Here is a 21,451-nt window from a genome sequence, read left to right on the forward strand (position 1 = left end):
CCTCTTCACCTCACTGTCTTCTTCCTCACTTATTTCTAGCTCCCCTTCAAAACCAAACCTATAAATCGGTGTACAGTCCAGTTTACTGGGACAACCACTTCTGGTTCTCTTGTTAAGACCTGACTTGGACTCGCTTGAGTAACTGCAGAACTTAAAATGTGTGCTCCTTCAAGCCTGCAGAACAAAAACGTGGAAAAGACAGACTCTTAGAATCATAGTCTGTTGGAACTTTGAGATACTTTACAAGTAACCCGGCCCAAACCCCTGATTTTAAAGATCTGGAAACAGAGACCCAGAGAGTTTTCTCGAGGCTGTACAGCTTTAGTGACAAAGCTAGTTTTTCTCACTACTGCTTAAACTCCTATAGGAGTTTAGATAAAGAAACATTATATGTAGATAAGAACAATGAAAAATATTCTTAGAAACTTGGATCTTCAGTCTTGGACATCATGTAGGCTGCATTTTCCTCTTTCAGCCCCAAAAGGAAATGTTATGCTAATAAAATACTTGTGGATTTAGGAGGACACATGGTGGGAACCAGTTATTGGAACTGAGAATGTTCTTATCAATGGGACAGAAAGGGAAGGAGATGACTTAGGAAGTATTCTTGGATGAACACTTGTCTGTATTTGTGGTGGGAAAAAGTCTTCCTCATGCTATCTGCTCTACAGGAGAAAAACCAGGGCCGAAGCCACAGCTGGGAGACCTACCTTGTCTCTTTGAACATATTAAGAACCTCTAATGTGTGTTCATTGTGGGGAGCTGCTTTCTTCTTGGAACATGACAATGAAGTTCTTTTAAGAGAAAAAACCTTGAGGGGCACCTGGGTGGCTCAGTCGGTTAAGGGTCTGCCTTCGGCTCAGGTCATGATCCCAGGGTCCTGGGCTCAAGCCCTGCATCAGGCTCCTTGCTCTGCGGGGAGCCTGCTTCTCCCTCTCCTTCTGCTGCTGCCTCCCCCCCACCCCCCCATGCTTGTGCTTGCTCATTCTCACTCTCTCAAATAAATAAATAAAAATTTTTTAAAAGAGAGAGAGAAAAGACCTTGGTAGATTCAGCAATTGTGAAACAATCATGATGAGATTTTTAAAGACAAACAAAAGCAAGGGCTGATTCTTCATGATTATGAAGTATGGCTGCACTGGTTATTGGGGATGAGCAGAAAGGGACCACAGTGGCTATGGGCATTACAATTAGTGTGGAAAAGATTCATGGAGGAGATGAGTCTGAAACAAGTTTGAAGGAGGAATGAGAAACAGACTCTGGGATAACTTGGGTTGATATTTCTGGCAAATAAGTTGGAATCTAGAAAGATAGACTCTCACTTATAACTAGTGGCCTAATCTGGTTTGTTGTTTAAAGGTTATCGATATTCTGTGGAGTGATCCCAGAGACAAGAGAGGCTGTTACCCAAACACAAGTCGAGGAGGGGGCTGCTATTTTGGACCAGATATTACCTCCAAGGTTCTTAATAAATACCAGTTGAAGATGCTCATTAGGTCTCATGAATGTAAGCCCGAAGGGTATGAAATCTGCCACGATGGGAAGGTAAGCTAACATTGTTGGTGACATCATCACACACACCCTTGCCCCAAACACTCTTTCATCACGGGATGCATCTTACCTAGAGGCCCATGGGAAGGTGTCTTCCCCAGGACCAAAACAGGAGGCCATGCTTTGGTAGACAGAAACAGGAGACTACAGGGTTCACACAGGTTGTTTGAAGGGGCCTCACTGTGCCTCACCCTAAGAGATATTTGGCTTATTTCCCTGATCTTCCTGAATCCCAGAGATAGAAATTCTGACGTGTAGCTCTAAGTACACCCACAGACAGCCTTTCTTCTTTACTAATCGAAAGGCAACTCTCCGGTCCAGCGCGGTTAAGAATGTACTTACCCTCACAGAGCACGTCAAAGGCAGCAAGAGATCCAGGTTGCTCTCTTTCACCTTTTGTACTTGCCCTGTGCAGGACAGAGCCGCAGAAGCCACGTCCCTTCTACTCACAGAGTCGGTGAGCTCTAGCGAGCCACCTGCTGTGGTCAGTTTAGCTGCAGCCACTGGAATGGAGTGTGATGCGCTCCTTCACAGGTGTCTGGTAAGGCCGGAAGAGGGCTCAGGAACTGGTTTCTTGTTCCAAGCTGTCTTGGGATGTCCCTTTTCTACCAGAGAATAACAATAAATAAAACAGGATACCAAATCGTGTGGCATCTCTTTCTATTTCAAGACTTTCGCTTTTCTTCACTCCATTAGTTCACTTTCGGCTCCTGCTAATGTTGTGAGATAGTGAAGGCAAGAATTATTTAAGGTTTCTTTGTACTGAGAAAACAGAGAGAAAATAGCTTGTCTGAAGTAGCAGGCTGATGAGGGCAGAACTGAGCCCGAGCCAGGTTGCCTGTCAAGGACAAGGATTACCCTGCCATCCCCCACCATGGCCCCAAGGCTGGTTCCTTCCCAGCAGAGTGGTCCTGGCCACTCTGTATTCTGGCCACTATTTTCTCTGCCCTTAAAGGACTGGTTTTGTAGAGGGCCCCAAGCCCTCTACATCAGGCAGCTTTAAGCAAAAGAAAAAGACTGAGAGTAGAGGAGTTTTATTTTGAACACTCAAATATCACAAGGAAAGAAAACAAAGGCTTTACCCGCTTGGAAAATTAGAATTTGCAAAACCAAGCGTTAAGTAGAATTCTAAGACACGGAACTGAAATTGTACACAGGATTGCAAGGCTATGCACTATGGGGATGAGTGGCTGGAAGTTAGTATTCCTGGGGACACTGATTTCAAAGCCTTGTTGCTCTCCAGTGGAATCACAGAAAATCCTGTCAGACTTGGATAATTTGGATGGATTTGGAACTTTGTTTGATTTTTGCTTTTTTAGGAATTGAGCTATTTCTGCTTTTATTGAAGGACCTTTTGAGAACTAACTCTATGTGAACCTGGCCCTCTTTTTCTTTAATCAGGTTGTTACTGTATTTTCTGCTTCTAATTATTATGAAGAAGGCAGCAATCGAGGAGCTTACATCAAACTGTGTTGTGATATGACCCCTCGATTTTTCCAGTACCAAGTAACTAGGACAACGTGCTCGAGGCCTCTTTACCAAAGGTGTGTATGCTCTAAGGAGAATTCTGAGCGCCGGTACTGGTGACCAAGTAGAAACAGTCCAGAGTGACTAAGAGCGGCCACGAGAGTGAAGACAACTACTTACTGGTTACTCATTGGTATAAACACAATGGAATTAGTTCCAGACACCAAGTGGTGAATGCATTCATATTTGAAACCAAGAGGAGCAATTTTCAATTCATATGTCTCTTTAAACGGGTAAAGCAATCAGTATCCACGAGCAGCCTCTAACTGAATGTAAAGAAAAGACGGTCCCCACATCCACCCAGTCCCACACCCAACAGCGCTCCCTGTCCCCCAAACAGCCCTGTGTGCTCTTGCCTCTTGGTCTCTTCTCTACACAGAAGTGTATAATGACAAGAGTTGAGTGTCCCTCCATGTGATGGCATCCATAGCTTATCTTCCTTTTCTCTATTCAACGTGATCTTTTAAAGAAGTTTTCATTATAAAATGAGTATGTTTGTTGCTAACAAGTGAGACCAAACAAAGATGTATACAGAAAATGCTAATGATCTTCTCTCCCTCTCCTTCTTAATAATCCTTTTCCCCAGAGGCAACTGAAATTGGTAGCCCAGAGTGCACATTTCTTCCCTCTTCTTGCTCCTACAAAAATAGACAATCCATTATATTCATCGAATTTAAAAATTTTTTGAGCACCTACTATGTATCACGCACTGTTCTAGGCACAAGCGATATGGCAATGAACAAAACAGACAAAAGTCCTTTCCTTCATCAGTTGCAGATCCTGGGGGAGGAGAAAGGCAGTCAGCAACATACATACTTTTTTTTTTTTTTTTACAAAGATAGAATAACACAGCACACTCTATTCTACAGCTGACTTTTTCTCTAAAGATGATATCATGAACATTACTCCAAGTTAATACACATAGACCTAACTCAATCTTTCTAGTAGATGTGCCATAACAATTATGGAGTGGCTAAATCCTATTCAACTGATGGCCATCCAGATTGGTTCAAGGGTTTTGCACTTAAAAGCAAAGCCATATATAACAAACACTTCTCTCTGTGTGTGTGTATACATACATACACACGCATGCATACACACAGACGTACATACACACGGGCATACACATAGCCTGTGTGTATGTATTTAAGATTTAGTGCTTTTTTTTTACATAAAATTTCAAAATGTGGAATTTATGGATTTATGGTTTAAAATTTTGCTAGATACTCCAAAAGAGTTTTAACAATTAACAATCTGAAAAACAACATACCGATTTTTCCACATCCTCATTAGTCTTAGATATTATCACACTTCTTAATTTTTGCCAAGCTGATGGATGAAAACGGTAAATCTCGTTGTTTTAATTAGCACTTTTTAGATAGCTGAGTTTGCCCATCTTATGTTTTTGGACACTGCATTTTTTTCTTCTTGGCATTTCCTATTTATATTATTCCCCCATTTTATATTGGGTTGTTTGTCATTTTCTGATCAATCTTTAGGAGTTCTTTGCAAATGAGGGACAGAGGATTTTTACAGTTACATTGCGTATATTTTGTTGGAATCAAAATGTTGGTGTCTTCATTTTGCTTTAGTTCTATGAAATCACATTTATATATATAATTTCATTATATCTTTTGGATTTTCATCTTTGTTAGAAAAATGTCTCCACAGCAAGTTTATATTATATTGCATTTCATTATATTAGTAAGTTAATCTCAATTTATTTTAACAGCTTTGTTGAGACATAATTCACATACCATAAAGGTGACCAATTTAAAATATACAATTCACCGATAGTATATTTACAGAGTTGTGCAACCATTGCCATAATCAGTTTGTAAACATTTTTGCCATCCTAAAAACACAACTTGAACCCATTAGCAGTCACCAGTCACTTCCCCCATCACAACTCTAGGCAACCAGTAATCTGCTTTCTGTTCCTATAAATTTACCTATTCTGGACATTTCGTGTAAATGGGATCACACAATATGTGGTCTTCTGTGACTGCTTCTTTCACTTAGCACAGTGTTTTTGAGGTTCATTCACGTTGTAACATGTATGAATGTGTCATTCCTTTTTATGGCTGAATAATATTCCATTATATGAATAGACCACATTTTCCTTTTTTTTTTAATTAAAAAGTTTTTTTAAGTTTTTAATTCCAGTATAGTGAACACATCGTATTACATTAGCTTCAGGTGTACAATATAGTGATTTAACAATTCCATACATCATTCTGTGCTCATCACAAGTGCACACCTTACTCCCCATCACCTCTTTCATCCATCCCCCCACCTACCTTCCCTCTGGTAACCATCACTTTGTTCTCTATAGTTAAGGGTCTCTTTCTTGGTTTGCCTCTCTCTCTCTCTCCTTTTGCTCATTTGTTTTGTTCCTTAAATTTCACATATGAGTGAAATCATATGGTATTTGTCTTTCTCTGACTGACTTACTTCACCTAGCATAGTACTCTCTAGCTCCATCCATGTCATTGCAAATGGCAAGATTTCATTCTTTTTGATGGCTGAGCAATGTTCCATTGTGTATATATACCACTATTCTTTATCTGTTCATCATTTGATGGACACTTGTGTTGCTTCCATTATCTTGGCTATTGTAAATAATGCTGCTATAAACGTAGGGGTGCATGTATCCCTTTGAATTAGGATTCTTGTATTCTTTGGGTAAATACCTGGTAAGTGTGATTGCTGGATTAAAGGTATTTCTATTTTTAACTTTTTGAGGACCCTCCATACTGTTTTCCACAGTGGCTGCACCAGTTTGCATTCCCACCAAAAGTGCAAGAGGGTTCCCGTTTCTCCACATCCTCGCCAACACCTGTTGCTTCCTGTGTTGTTGATTTTAGCCATTCTGACAAGTGTGAGGTGATATTTCATTGTGGTTTTGATTTGCATTTCCCTGATGGTAAGTGATGATGAGCATCCTTTCATGTATCTGTTGGCCATCTGTATATCTTCTTCGGAGAAATGTCTGTTCTTGTCTTCTGCCCATTTTTAAATTGAATTATTTGTTTTTTGGATGTTGAGTTGGATACATTCTTTATATATTTTGGATACTAACCCATTGTCGGATATGTCATTTGCAAATATCTTCTCCCATTCCGCAGGTTGCCTTTTAGTTTTGTTGACTGTTCCCTTTGCTGTGCAGAAGCTTTTTATTTTGATGTAGTCCCAATTGTTTATTTTTGCTTTTGTGCCCCTTGCCTCAGAGGACCTATCTAGAAAAAGTTGCTATGGCCAGTGCCAGAGAGGTTACTGCCTGTGCTCTCTTCTAGGATGTTTATGGTTTCAAGTCTCACATTTAGGTCTTTATTCCATTTTGAGTTTATTTTTGTGTATGGTGTAAGAAAGTGGTTTCATTCCTTGCATGTAGCTGTCCAGTTTTCCCAACAACATTTGTTGAAGAGACTGTCTTTTCCTCATTGCATATACTTTCCTGCTTTGTCGAAGATTAATTGACCATATAATTGTGAGTTTATTTCTGGGTTTTCTGTTCCATTCTATTGATCTATGTGTCTATTTTTGTGCCAGTAACATATTGTTTTGATTACTACAGCTTTGTAATATAACAAGTCTGGAATTGTGATAACTCCAGTTTTATTTTTATTTTTCAAGATTGCTTTGGCTTGAATAGTTCACATTTTCTTTGACCATTCATCAGACCATCGATGGAAATTCAGGTTTTTTCCACTTTTTGGCTATTATGAATGATAATGTTTTGAACATCAGTGGACAGATTTTCTGCATACATATATTTTCATTTCTCTTGGGTATATACCTGAAAGTGGAGTTGTTGGATTATATGGTAACTCTATTTTTAACATTTTGAATAGCTTGTTAGCTTTTTTCCCCAAGGGTCTGCATGATTTTACATTCCCACCAGCAGTGTATGAGGATTCCAGTTTTCCCACATCCTTGCCAACCCTTATTATGATCTTTTTTATTGTAGCCACCTTAGTGAATGTGAGATAGAAGCTCATTGTGGTTTTGATTTGCATTTTTCTAATGACCAGTGATATTGAGGACCTTTGTATGTGCTTATTGAACATTTGCTTATCTTCTTTGGAGAAATGTCTATATCAGATCATTTTTCAATTTTTTAAAAAAGATTTTATTCATTTATTTGAGAAAGAGAACAAGCAGGGGGAGGGGCAGAAGGAGAGGGAGAAGTAGACCCCCCCCCCCAGCAGGGAGCCTGATGTGGGGCTCGATCCCAGGACCCTGGGATAATGACCCAAGCCGTAGGCAGACACTCAACCAACTGAGCCACCCAGTTGCCCCTCCTTTTTCAATTTTTAATTGAGTTCTTACTCTTTTTATTAGGGTGTTGTAAGAATTTTTTTTTAAAAAGATTTTATTTATTTGAGAGAGAGAGAGAGTGAGAGAGAGAGCGCAAGAGGGGGTAGGGTTAGAGGGAGAAGCAGACTCCCCACCGAGAAGGGAGCCCGATGTGGGACTCGATCCCAGGACTGCGGGATCATGACCTGAGCCGAAGGCAGTCGCTTAACCAACTGAGCCACCCAGGCACTCTGTTGTAAGAATTTTTTATCTATCCTATATACACATCACTTATTAGATAAATGATTTGTAGATAGTCTCTCTCATTCTGTGGGATATCTTTTCCCTTTCTTGATGGTATTATGTGCAGCACAAAAATTTTTAATTTTGATGAAATCCAATCTCTCTCTCTCTCTCTTTTTGGCTTGTGCTTTTGGTGTTGTATCTAAGAAGCCATTGCCTAACCCAAAGGTATGAGGATTTATTCCTATATTGTCTTCTAAGAATTTTATAGATTAAGCTCTTACATTTGGGTATCTGATCCATTTTGAGTTAATCTTTGTGTATGGTGTGAGGTAGGGCTCTAACTTTATTCTTTTACATGTGGCTATCCAGTTGTCCAGCGCCATCAGTTGGAAAGATTATTCTTCTCCCATTTAATTAATTGTCTTGGCACATTTGTCAAAAGTCAATTGACCATAAAGGTATGGGTTTATTTCTGGACTTTAAATTGTATTCCATTGATTTGTATGTCTATCCTAAAGCAAGTAACACACTGTCCTGATTACTACAGCTTTGTAGTAAGTTTTGAAACTGGGAAATGTGAGTTGAAATTTGTTCTTGTTTTTTAAGATTGTTTCAGTTATTCTGGCATCCTGGCATTTCCATATGAATTTTAGAATCAGCTTGTCAACTTCTACAAAAATGCCAACTGGGATTTTGATAGGGATTATTTTGAATCTATAGATATATTTGGTGGCCATTGCCATTTTATTTTTATTTTTAAAAGACTTTATTTATTTATTTATTTATTTATTTATTTATTTATTTAGAGGAGGGGGAGAGGGAGAGGGAGAATCTTAAACAGACTCCCCACTGAGCACAGAGCCCAATATGGGGCTCAGTCTCTCAACGCTTAGATCATGACCCTGAGATCAAGACCTGAGCTGAAACCAAGAGTCAGACACTTAACTGACTGAGCCACCCAGGTGCCCCTGGTTATTGCCATTTTAACAATATTAGGTCTTCGAATCCATGAACAAGGAATATTGTTCTATTTATTTAGATCTTTAATTTCCTTGAACAGAGTTTTGGTTTCTCAGTGTAAAAATCTTGAATTTATTTTGTTAAATTCATTTCTGAGTATTTTATTCTTTTTGGTGTTATAGTAAGTAGAATTGCTTTCTTTCTTTTTTTTTTTTTTAAGCTTTTATTTATTCATTTGAGACATAGAGATACAGAGAGAGAGAGAGCATGAGCAGGGAGAGAGACAGAGGGAGAAGGAGAAGCAGGCTCCCTGCTGAGCCAGGAGCCCGATGCGGGGCTTGATCCCAGGACCCCAGGATCATGACCTGAGCCGAAGGCAGATGCTCAACCATCTGAGCCACCCAGGCGCTCCCTAGAATTGCTTTCTTAATTTACATTTTTGGATTGTTCATTTCAAGTGTATAAAAATACAATTGATTTTTGTATATTGTGCAATCTTGATTAACTTGTTTATTAGTTCTAATAGTTTTTAGTAGGTTCCTTGGGATTATTTATATACAAGATCATATTATTTCTGAGTGAAAATAGTTTTACTTCTTTTCCAATCTGGATGCCTTTTACTTCTTTTTCTTGTTTAATTGTCCTGGCTAGACCCTCTAGACTAATGTTGACTAGAAGTGGTGAGAGCAGATATCCTTGTTTTGTTCCTGTTCTTAAGGGGGACACATTCAGTCTTTCGCCCTTAAGTATATCAGCCATGTGTTTTATGTAGATGCCTCTCATCAGAGTGAGGAAGTTCCCTTCTATGCTGAATTTGTTGAGTGTTTTTATCATGAAAGAGTGTTAGAGTTTGTCAAATGCTTTTTCTGTATCTACTGAGAAGATCATGTGGTTTTTGTTCTTTTCTTTTTGTTAATATGGTGTGTTACATTTGTTTATTTCAGATATTAAACAAACCTTGCATTCCTGGGATAAATTCCACTTGTTCATGGTATATAATCCCTTTTATATATTGCTGGATGCAATTTGCTAGTATTTTGTTGAGGATTTTCCAACTATATTCATTTTTTTTTCAAATTAAAAAAAAAAGTTTTTTCTTTTTTTTTTTTTTAAAGATTTTAATTATTTATTTGAGAGAGAGAGAATGAGAGAGAGCACATGTGAGGGGGGAGGGTCAGAGGGAGAAGCAGACTCCCTGCCGAGCAGGGAGCCCAATGCGGGACTCAATCCAGGGACTCCAGGATCATGACCTGAGCCGAAGGCAGTCGCTTAACCAACTGAGCCACCCAGGCGCCCCCCAAAAAAAGTTTTTTCAAGTAATCTCTATGCTCAACATGGGACTTGAACTCACAACCCTGAAATCAAGAGTCATATGCTGTACTGACTGAGCCAGCCAGATGCCCCTCCATCTATATTTATAAGAGATATTGTAGTGATGTGTAGTTTTCTTGTGATCTTTGGTTTTGGTTTGAGGATAAAATACTGGCTTCATATAATAAGATGGGTAGTATGCCCACCTCTTCTATTTTTTGGAAGAGCTTGTGAATGATTGGTATTAATTCTTCTTTAAATGTTTGGTAGACTTCACCAGGGAAGCCATCTCATCCTGCGCTTTTCTTCATGAGAAGTTGTTTGATTACCTATTCAATCTTTTTATCTGTTCTAAGTATGTTCAGGTTTTCTATTCTTAGTCAATTTTGGTAGTTTGTATCTTTATAGGAATTTGTCCATTTCATCTGGATTATCTAATTTGTTGGTGTACAATTGCTTACAGTATTCCCTTATAATCTTTTATTTCTGTGAGGTCAGTAGTGATGACCCCTCTTTAATTCTTGATTTTAGAAATTTGAGTACTTTTTTCTTTTTTTCTTGGCCAGTCTAGCTAAAATTTTGTCAATTTTATTGATCTTTTCAAAGAAGCAATTTTTTTCTTCATTGATTTTCTCTATTGTTTTTCTGTTTTTTATTTCATTTACAGGCACACCTCAGAGATATTGCAGGTTCAGTTTCAGACCACCATAATAAAGCAAATCTTACAATAAAGCAAGTCAGGAGAATTTTTCAGTTTCCTAGTGCCTATAAAAGTTATGTTTACATTATACTGTAGTCTATTAAGTGTGCAATAGCATTTCTAAAAAACAATGTATATACTTTAATTTTAAAATACTCTATTGTTAAAAAAAATAGTAGTCATCATCTGAACTTTCGGCCTGTCATAATCTTGCTGGTGGAGGGTCTTGCCTCAATCTTGATGGCTGCTGACTGATCAGGGTGATGGTTGGTGAACATTGGGGCAGGTTTGGCAATTCCTTAAAAGAAGACAACAATGAAATTTGCTAAATTGATTGGCTGTTCCTTTCATGAACAATTTCTCTGTAGCATGCGATGCTGTTTGACAGCATTTTGCCCACAGTAACTTCTTTCAGAATTGGAGTCAGTCCTCTCAAAACCCTGCTGCTGTTTTATCAGCTAAATGTATATACTATTTTAAATCCTTTGTTGTCATTTCAATAATCTTCACAGCATCTTCACCAGGAGTAGATTCATCTCAAGAAACCATTTTCTTTGCTCATCCATAAGAAGCAACTCGTCATCCATTAAAATTTTATCCTGAGATGGCAGCAATTCAGTCACATCTTCAGACTCAACTTCTAATTCTAGTTCTCTTGTTGTTTCCACCACATCTGCAGTGACTGCCTTCACTGAAGTCTTGAATCCCTCAAAGTCATCCATGAGGTTTGGAATCAACTTCTTCCAAACTCCTGTTAATGTTGATATTTGACCTCTTCCAATGAATCATGAATGTTCTTTTATTTATTTATTTATTTATTTATTTATTTATTTATTTATTTATTTATTTATTTATTTGAGACAGAGAGAATGAGAGAGACAGAGAGCACATGAGAGGGGATAGGGTCAGAAGACGAAGCAGACTCCCTGCTGAGCAGGGAGCCCGATGCGGGACTCGATCCAGGGACTCCCGGATCATGACCTGAGCCGAAGGCAGTCGCTTAACCAACTGAGCCACCCAGGTGCCCAAATCATGAATGTTCTTAATGGCATCTAGAATGGTGAATCCTTTTCAGAAGGTTTTCAAATTACTTTGCCCAGATCAATCAGAGGAATCACTATCTATGGCAGCTATAGCCTTATAAAATGTATTTCTTTTTTTTTTTCCAGAAGAGAAAAGCTCTTGTTAGCATTTAATGAACCTACCCCCCCCCCAAACGTAGCTTCAAGCTACTAGAACCCAGGCACCCCCAACACCCTTAATCTTCTCCTCTGCTCTTCTACTGAAGAATTTGGCCTTCATGATGACAGGCTGTTTGGGGAGTTTTCCCTTTCCCAACACTTTGTAGTAGCCCGATCACACCACATCAATGATAGGAGCAGCTCCAGTCTTGTTTTTGGCAGCATTTACCCATGTCTGCTCACTGACTAAGGTCCACAGTTTATCAAGGTTGACAGTTGGGCAGAAGCTCTGGTTCCTCTTTAAGTGGTAATGTCTCATACCAACTTTTCCAAAGTAACCTGGGTGATATTTGTCGAAGTTGATCCTGTGGTGATGCATGCCACCAGCATTACCCCGGCCTCCTGGGTGCTTCTGGTGCTTGCCGATGCGGCCGTGGCCGTGGCTTATGTGGCCCTGAAGTTTCCGGGTCTTCCTCAGTCCGGATGGCATGTCGGCAGCCCAGACAGAAAAGCATAAAATGTATTTCTTAAATAATAAGATTTGAAAGTCTAAATTCCTCCTTGGTCCATGGGCTGCAGAATGAATATTGTGTTAGCAGTCACAAACCATGAATCTCACTGTCCATCTCATCAGCGCTCTCAGCTGACCAGGTGCATTGTCAGTGAGCAGTCGTGTTTTAAAAGGAATCTTTCTTTCTGAGCAGTAGGCCTCAACAACGGGCTTAAAATATTCACTAAACCATGTTGTAAAACGAGTGTGCTGTCATTTAGGCTTTGTTGTTCCATTTATAGAGCACAGGCAGAGCAGATTTGGCATAATTCTTAAAGGCCCTAAGATTTTCAGAATGGTAAATAAATATTGCCTTCAGGGCGCCTGGGTGGCTCAGTCAGTTAAGTATCTGCCTTTGGCTCAGGTCATGATCCCGGGGTTCTGGGGTCGAGCTCCATGTCAGGCTCCCTGCTCAGTGGGGAGTCTGCTTCTCCCTTTCCCTCTGCCTCTGCCCCTGCTCGTGCTCTCACTCTCTCTCTCTCTCAAATAAATAAATAAATAAATAAATAAATAAAATCTTTAAAAAAAACCCACAAAACATTGCCTTCAACTTAAAGTCACCAGCTGCATTAGCCCCTAACAAGAGAGTCAGCCTGTCCTTGGAAGCTTTGAAACCAGGCATTGATTTCTCCTCTCTACCTATGGAAGTCCTAGATGGCATCTTCTTCCAATAGAAGGCTCTTTCATCTGCATTGAAAATCTGTTGTTTAGTGGAGCCACCTTCATTAATTATTTTAGCCAGATTTTCTGAATCACTTGCTACAGCTTCTACATCAGCACTTGCTGCTTCACCTTCAACTTTAATATTTTGGAGATGGCTTCTTTCCTTAAACCTCATGAACTGACCTTTGCTAGTTTCAAACCTTTCATCCGCCTTCTTCACCTCTCTCAGCCTTCATAGAATTGAAGAGAGTTAGGACTTTGCTCTGGAGTAGGCTTTGGCCTAAGAGAATATTATGGCTGGTTTGATCTTCTAACCAGACCACTTAGACTTTCTCCATATCAGCAATAAGGCTGTTTCACTTTCCTCTCATTTGGGTTTATTGGAATAGCACTTTTAATTTCCTTCAAAATTTTTTTCTTTGCATTAACAACTTGGCTAACTTTTTGGCACAAGAGGCTTAGTTTTCAGCCTCTCTCATTTCTAGCTTTTGATTTAAAGTGAGAGGGGCACCTGGCTGCCTCAGTCAGAAGAGCATGTGACTCTTGATCTCGGGGTTGTGAGTTTGAGCCCCACATTGGGTGTAGAGATTACTAAAAATAAATAAATAAACTTAAAAAATATGAAGTGAGAGACCTATGACTCCCTTTCACTTGGAACACTTAGAGGCCATTGTAGGGTTATTAGTTGGTCTACTTTCAATATTGTTGTGTCTCAGAGAATAGGGAGGCTCAAGGAGAGGGAGAGAGATGCGGGAATGACTGGTCAGTAGAGCAGTCAGAACAGATACAATATTTATCAATTAAGTTGGTTCTCTTATATGGGCATAGTTTGTGGCACCCCCAAACAATTACAATACTAACATTAAAGATCACCAATCAGGGCGCCTGGGTGGCTCAGTTGGTTAAGCGACTGCCTTCGGTTCAGGTCATGATCCTGGAGTCCCTGGATCGAGTGCCGCAACGGGCTTCCTGCTCGGCGGGGAGTCTGCTTCTCCCTCTGACCCTCCCCCCTCTCATGTACTCGCTCTCTCTCATTCTCTCTCTCTCAAATAAATAAAATCTTTAAAAAAAAAAAAAAGATCACCGATCATAGGTCACCATAACAAATAAAATAATAATGGAAAAGTTTGAAGTATTGCAAGATTTACCAAAATGTGACACACAGACACAAAGTGAGCAAATGCTATTTGAAAAATGGCACCGATAGACTTGCTCAATGCAGGGTTACCACAAACCTTCAATATGTAAAAATACCTGTGAAGTACTATAAAACATTTATGCCTATAGTTTTCCTCTATTCTTTATTCTTTCTGTCCTGCTTTCTTTCGGTTTACTCTTTTTTTTCCTAGTTTTTGAAGGCAGAGATTATGTTATCGATTTGAGATCTTTTTTAATATAGGCATTCGTAGCTGTAAATTTTCCTCTAAGCACTGTTTTGGTTGTGTCTCATATGATTTGACATATTGTGTTTTAATCTTCATTTATCTTAAAGTATTTTCTAATTTCTCTTGTGATTTCTTCTTTGACTCATTGGTTATTTAGGATTGTGTTGTTTAATTTCCTTGTATTTATGATTTCCCCAAATTTCTTTCTGTTATTAATCTCTAATTTATTCCCTTTGTAGTCAGAAAAGATACTTCGTATTATTTTAATCATGTTAAATCTATTGAGACTTATATTGTGGCCTAGCATAGGATCTATTGTGGAGAATGTTCTATATGTGCTTTAGAAAAATGTATATTCTGCCGTTGTTGGGTAGAGTGTTTTATACATATCTATTAAATTTAGTTGGTTTATAGTGCTGTTCAAGTCTTTTATATCCTTTTTTTCCTGCCTCATTGTTCTATCCATTATTGAAAGTAGAATATTGAAGTCCCCAACTATTATTGTTAAATTGTCTATTTCTCCCTTCAATTCTGTCTGTTTTTGCTTCATATAGTTTTGGGCTCTGTTGTTAGGTTCATATATGTTTACAATGATCTTGTCTGACTCTTTTATCATTATAAAATATCCTTTATCTCTAGTAATATATTTTGTCTTCAAGTCTATTCTACTATCAGTATAGCCACTCTAACTCTCTTATGGTTGCTGTTTGCATAATACATCTTTGTTGTTGTTGTTGTTCTTTCAAGCTCTTTGTATCTTTGAAACTAAAGTGTATCTCCTGTAGAAAACATACAGTTGGGTCTGCCACCTCTGCCATTTTGCTTTTTTGGGGAGGGGGTATATGACTCATAGCTACTTTATTTCTCTCTTCCTCCTTCATTTAGAATTTATTTTTGTAAATGGTTGAGGTGGTTTAGCATCTAGACAGATAACTATGCTAGCTAGCACCATGTTTAAAAAAATAGCCCTTTTCTACTGAATTGTAATACCTTCTTTGTCATATGTACTGTTCCCATATATAGTTCACTAAGTTTATGCAATTTCTATTCTGTTCATGGATCTGTCTTCTCTTGTGTCAATACCTATTGTTTGGTTTTAGCCACTTCACAGTAAATTTTAATGTCTGCTGTAGCAAGTCCCTCTTTATTTTTCTTGTTTTTTAAAATTATCTCGGATATGCTCAGACATCAATTGCTCATGTAAATCTTTGAAATCAAAAAGAAAACACCAGTGGTAATCCTTTTAAAATTTCACAATACAGTCACACACATATGTACATACACAAACAGTGACCACCTAATAACAGGGTATGTGTGAAGTTAGGCAATTCATTTGAAGTAGAATCTGGTAAGTGGTAATATAACACATTAAAACAAGACACAATGGGATGATTTATGTGTCTTTCACCTAATAATTGTTTTGTTACCGTAGGGTGAATGTTATTGAAAGTAGTGCCATTAGGATATTGAAAGAGAGAATGATTTCACGAAAAACTGACCTCATTCATGCTTTCCAACTTCAAGACTGCAGTAAATCAGGTAATAAAATTATGTAATGCTTACTATTTCTTAACATACCAGCTTACATACAAATCAGTTTTCTTTTTCTTTTTCTCTCTCTTTTTTTTTTTTTTGCTCCCTTAAGATTTCAGTTTTCTATTTTTACTAGCGAGGAAAGACAGAGATAAAAATAAAATGTAATCCATTATGTACTTGAAAAAAGCCATATTCCTCCTTTGCAGTAAGTTTCTTTCAACTTAAAACAACAACAACCCTTCTATTCTGGCAGTATCTCAGACTAGGTACTCTGTAAGGCCCTCCTAAGAGACAGCTAGATTCTAGAGGATACAGAATTTTAATGCATCTACCAGCCTCACAGTAAGATAAATATCTAGGAAACATTCTATTTCCTCAGGAAAGGTTTTTTGAAACCACATGTGGGGGCATGAGCAACAAGCAAGCACAACATGGTAGATTGTCCTGAGGGCAAATGCTAATTTTGGTGTAACACTCAACCCTAAGACTAAACCATGGGACAATAGAAAGATGGATAAGCTGGATCTGAGACTTCTGCATTAAGCCTGGGCCCTCAAAGTGGCTATGGTAGGCCTATGTTTGTAGTGCCCCCTGAGTCTTGGCAAACAAATGCAAATCCATGTTCAAGGGATGCATCCCTAATTTTGGCCACTAATATATCCAGAGATTAAGATCAACCACGAGCTCATAACCAAAGATCATGAAACACACAAGGAGACAAGCTACCATGAGTTAAGAGTCAACAGAAACAACAAACTACAGATTTAGTTCCCTAAAGACATCAGATATTAGAATTATCAAATACAAATACAAACAACTAAGAAATGAAACAAACAAACAAACAACTAAGAAATGTTTAAAGAAATAAAAGATGGAATTGCAGACATGCATTTGAAAATGATTTGACGAACCAAATAGCTATAAAAATATACTTGTTTAAAAAAACATAGTGGATGGGTTAAACAGAAGATTAGACATTGCTTAAGAAAGAATTAGAAAGATTAAGAGTTATGGACAGTAAAATAAAGTCTAACATACATCTACTAGGAGTCCCAGGAGGAGAGACTATAAGAGAGGATATATTTGACATGATTATGGCTGAGACTTTTCCAGAACTGATGAGCAACTCACATTCACAGGTAGAGAGGCACAGTGTTTCTCAAACAGGATAAAAAAATTAAATCCACACCTATACACACTTGTGGAGAAACTACAGAGCACCAACAGCAAATAAAAATATCTTAAAAGCAGATAGAAATACACGTTGCTACAAAGAGAAAACAACTGGACTGTTACCAGACTTCTCAATAGTTGCAATAGAAGCCAGTAGACAGTAGAATCGTATATACCAAACGTTGAAAATAAAATTTAGAAAAAGATATAACATGAAAATACTAACAAAACCAAAGTTGTAACAGCTCTATTAATATTAGACAAAGTAGACTTCAAGGAAATATACATTACTAGAAATAAAAAGGGACACTTTATAATGATAAAGTATTCAGTTTGCCAATTGAATCCATTCTAAATGTGTACGTACTTCTTAATATAGCCTCAAAAATATGTTTAAAAAAATTAACAGAACAAATAAAAGTAGAAAAATCTACCATGATATTGAGAGATTTTAATACTCCTTTAACTAAAAGAATTAACTGACAAAAAGATTAGCAGACTTTCCCTAAAAGACGTATATAGAGCCCTGCACCCAACATTGCAGAATACACATTTTAGTCAAGCACAAATGGAACACTTACAAAAATTGATTATAAACTGGAACAGAAAGCAAATCTCAACAAATTTTGTATAAGAAACATACAGAATAAATTTTCTGTCATAGTAAGTTGACAGAAGGTAGCCAGAAAATTACATGGGGCTTAGAAATGAGAAATACACTTCTAAATAACCCTTAGATCAAAGGAGAAATAACAGTGGAAATTAGAATTCTGCAAATGAATGAAAATGAAAATGCAACATATTGAAATTTATAAGATGCAAGTTAGAGAAGCACTGAACATGCATATATTTTAATATTTTAGAAGATGAAACTATGGGGGCGCCTGGGTGGCTCAGTCATTAAGCATCTGCCTTCGGCTCAGGTCAGGGTCCTGGGATTGAGCCCCGCATCAGGCTCCCTTCTCAGCAGGAAGCCTGCTTCTCCCTCTCCCACTCCCCCTGCTTGTGTTCCCTCTCTCGCTGTCTCTCTCTGTCAAATAAATAAATAAAATCTTTAAACAAATAAAAGATAAAAAAAAGTAAAAGGCGATACTATGATCAACAAAGTAAAAAAATAAAGATTCTTTAAGAAACTGATAAAGTTGATAAAACATTGGTAAGGAGACAGAGAAATAACCAATGCCAGAATTGAAAGGAGAGACATTACTACAGATTTTACAGATATTAAAAAGTTCGTAAGATGTATTATAGAAACTCTTATGCTAGTAATTAATACTTTAGATTAAATGGGCAAATTCCTAAAATATTTACACACACACACACACACACACACTCCCTTACCAAAACTGACACAAAAAGAAATAGAAAATCTAAACAATCCTATAACTGTTGAAGAAAATGGATCTGAAATTTTGAAACTTGCCCCAAAGAAAGCTGAGTTCAGATAGCTTCATTAGCCATTATAATATACATTTAAGAATAAAACCAGTATTACACAAACTCTTCCAGAGAATGTAAATAGAAGGAATATTTCCAAGATTATTTTAGGAGGTCAGCATAATCTTGATACCAAAACCTCACAAAAACTTTATGGAAAAGGAAAATTAACGGCTAATCTCACTCATAAATTTAGATGAAAAAAATCCTAAATGAAATATTAGCAAAAGGTTAATATATCACAACCAAGTTTGGTTTATTCTAGAAATGTTAGGAATTCTAGGTTGTTTTAACATTCAGAAATCAATCAGTGTAATTCACTGCTTTAACAAAATTAAAGAAGTCATGATTCTCTCAAAATAAGAAAAACTTGTTGGATGTATTTTACCTTGGTGTCATGGCTTTAGAAAACACTTAGAAAACTAAAAATAGAAGCAAATTCCCTTAGTCTCATAAAGGGTATCTAACGAAGCCTATAGAAAAAAGCACACTTGACAAAGTAATGTTGAAACCCTTTCTTCTAAGATTGGGAATGAGAGAAAGATGCTGAATAATTCCCATCCCCCAATATATCTATATCCTAATCCCCAGAATCTCTGAATGTTACCTTATATGGCTAAAGGGATTTTGCAGATGTGATTAAAATAATGATCTTGACCTAGGGAGACAGTCTTGCATTATCTAGGTGGAATTGATATAGTCACAATGGTCCTTATAAGAGGGATGTAGGAGGAGTCAGAGTCAGAGGAGAAGGTGATGTGCTGGTGGAAGCAAATATTGAAATGATACACCCCGAAAACGGAGGAAGGTGCCTCAAGTCAAGGAATATAGGCAGCCTTTAGAATTTGAAAAGGGAAAGAAAATGGATCCTCCCATCAGAGTTTCCTAAAGGAACCAGCCCTGCTGACACTTTGACTTGGCCCAGCAAACAGATTTTGGGCTTCTAATCTCCAGAACTTTAAGAGAATAAATTTGTGTTATTTTAAGCCACTAAGTCTGTGGTAATTTGTTACAGCAGCAGTAGGAAACGAATACAGGTATCTACTCTCAAGATTGTTCAACATTGTACTAGGGATGCTAGCTACTGCAATAAGGCAAGTTAAATAAGATGATAAGAATTAGAAAGGGAAAATAAAATGTTACTATGTGTAGACAACATAATTGAGTATACAGAAAACCTAAATAAAGACCCAGAAAAACTCTTAGAATTAATAAGTGAATTTAACAAGTTGTAGAACACAAGGTCAATACACAGAAATTGATTGCATTTCCATATATTAGTATATTGGTTAGAGTCTGTTGAGCCAGAAACCACAGCAATAATTTGAACAGAGAAATTTAATATAAAGAATTATTAACTAGTAAAAGGTGATTAATTACTAAAATGGCTAAAAGAGAACTCTAAAGAATATAGGAATAGAAATTATAGAGAGCAGCTACTATCTCTATGGCTGAGAAAGTGTACCCAAGGAAGGAACAAACTTGGAAGAGTCCCCTACAGTCACCAAGGCTAAGATTCAGATCTCATTGGAGAGGGAGTGACTATGGCCCACTAGATGGGGTGGAAGTTCACTGAGGTGTCTCATGTCAAAGCTGGTCTATAGCTGGTGAACCAGGACTGAAGAGGGTGGAGCTACCCACTGGGGTGCCAGCAAAACCCTCTTTGGGCTGTGTACCACTGAGTCTCCAACACACTCCTGGCAAGGAAGCTATTCTCTGTGGTGTCAGTGAAATTGACTAGATAGTGGGTGCCAATGCATTTCCCACACACCTCTGGCAACCATGCTGTGCTGTAAAAGCAAGAAGGAAAGCATACCAGAAGTATTTCTTCTGCCAAGTCTTAGAGCATTCTTCCTGTACCCTCTACTGACATTATACCAGCTGCCAAAAGAGAAATATTTACAGGGTTCAGTTCCAGTATCACAAAACAGGGCAAAGAAGGGTAGATTTGGAGCTGAGTAGGAATAAACTGATAACTGACATAGCTAGGACTTAACTTTTAGATAATGAAAATCTTAAAAGATACCATTCACAGCAGATAAGCAAGGACTGAGGAAGGAACCTAATGATTGATGTATGAGATTTCTAAAATATTATTAAGAGAAATTAAAAAGGACTGAAATAAATGGGTGGATATTACTGTGTGCAAAGGCTGAAGTTGTCAAGATATAAATTCTCCTCAAATTGAGCTATAGGTTCAACGCACCAAAAGGGCATGTACAGAAACGTTCTTAGCAACACTGTTTGTAATAGCCCCAAACTGGGGATAACCCTAATGTCCACCAACAGGAGAATGGATATATAAATTGTGTGTATTCACACCATGGAATACTATACACCAATGACAATGAAGATGCTAAAACTGAATGGAACAACATGGCTGACTCTCATGAACTTAGTGTTACCAAAAGAAGTCAGACTCCCCCCAGAATATATACTTCATGATTCCATTTACATGTAGATCAAAAAAGACAAAAGGTTAATTATAGTGTTGGAAATCAAGATAGCAGCTCTCCTTAGTAAAGTGGGAGGTGGTAGTAATTGTGAGAGGCCACAAGGGGGCCTTTTGAATATTGGCAATGTTCTATTTCTTTTTTTTTTTTTTTTAACTTTGAGTTTTTATTTAAGTTCCAGTTAACATACAGTGTAATATTAGTTTCAGGTGTACAATATAGTGATTCAACACTTTTACACATCACCCGGTCCTCATCACCTGTTTAACCCCATCCCCCCACCCATCTCCCCTCTGGTAACCATCAGTGTGTTCTCTACATTTAAGAGTCTATTTCTTAGTTTGCCTGTCTCTCTTTTATTTTCCCCTTTGCTCATTTGTTTCTTAAATTTCACATGAATGAAATCATATGGTATTTGGCAATGTTCTATTTCTTGTCCTTGGTGGTGGCTACATAGGAACTCCCTTTGTGAAAATTCG

At 37.8% G+C, this 21,451-nt stretch overlaps 1 protein-coding gene and 1 pseudogene across 1 annotated transcript in view; one reads left to right on the forward strand and one right to left on the reverse strand.

Annotated features, from left to right (window-relative positions):
• PPEF1 (protein phosphatase with EF-hand domain 1) overlaps window positions 1-21,451 on the forward strand; it is a 124,909-nt gene that overhangs the window by 99,192 nt on the left and 4,266 nt on the right. Inside the window, exons 17-19 of the mRNA XM_035000353.1 lie at window positions 1,360-1,545; window positions 2,953-3,095; window positions 15,806-15,912. Coding sequence (XP_034856244.1) covers window positions 1,360-1,545; window positions 2,953-3,095; window positions 15,806-15,912 — 436 coding nt within the window. The remainder of the gene's footprint in view (window positions 1-1,359; window positions 1,546-2,952; window positions 3,096-15,805; window positions 15,913-21,451) is intronic.
• LOC118007320 lies at window positions 11,819-12,265 on the reverse strand (annotated as a pseudogene).

This window comes from Mirounga leonina, unplaced genomic scaffold, assembly GCF_011800145.1.
Source record: "Mirounga leonina isolate KUSES-001 unplaced genomic scaffold, KU_Mleo_1.0 Mir_101595, whole genome shotgun sequence".
NCBI classification, from domain to species: Eukaryota; Metazoa; Chordata; class Mammalia; order Carnivora; family Phocidae; genus Mirounga; species Mirounga leonina.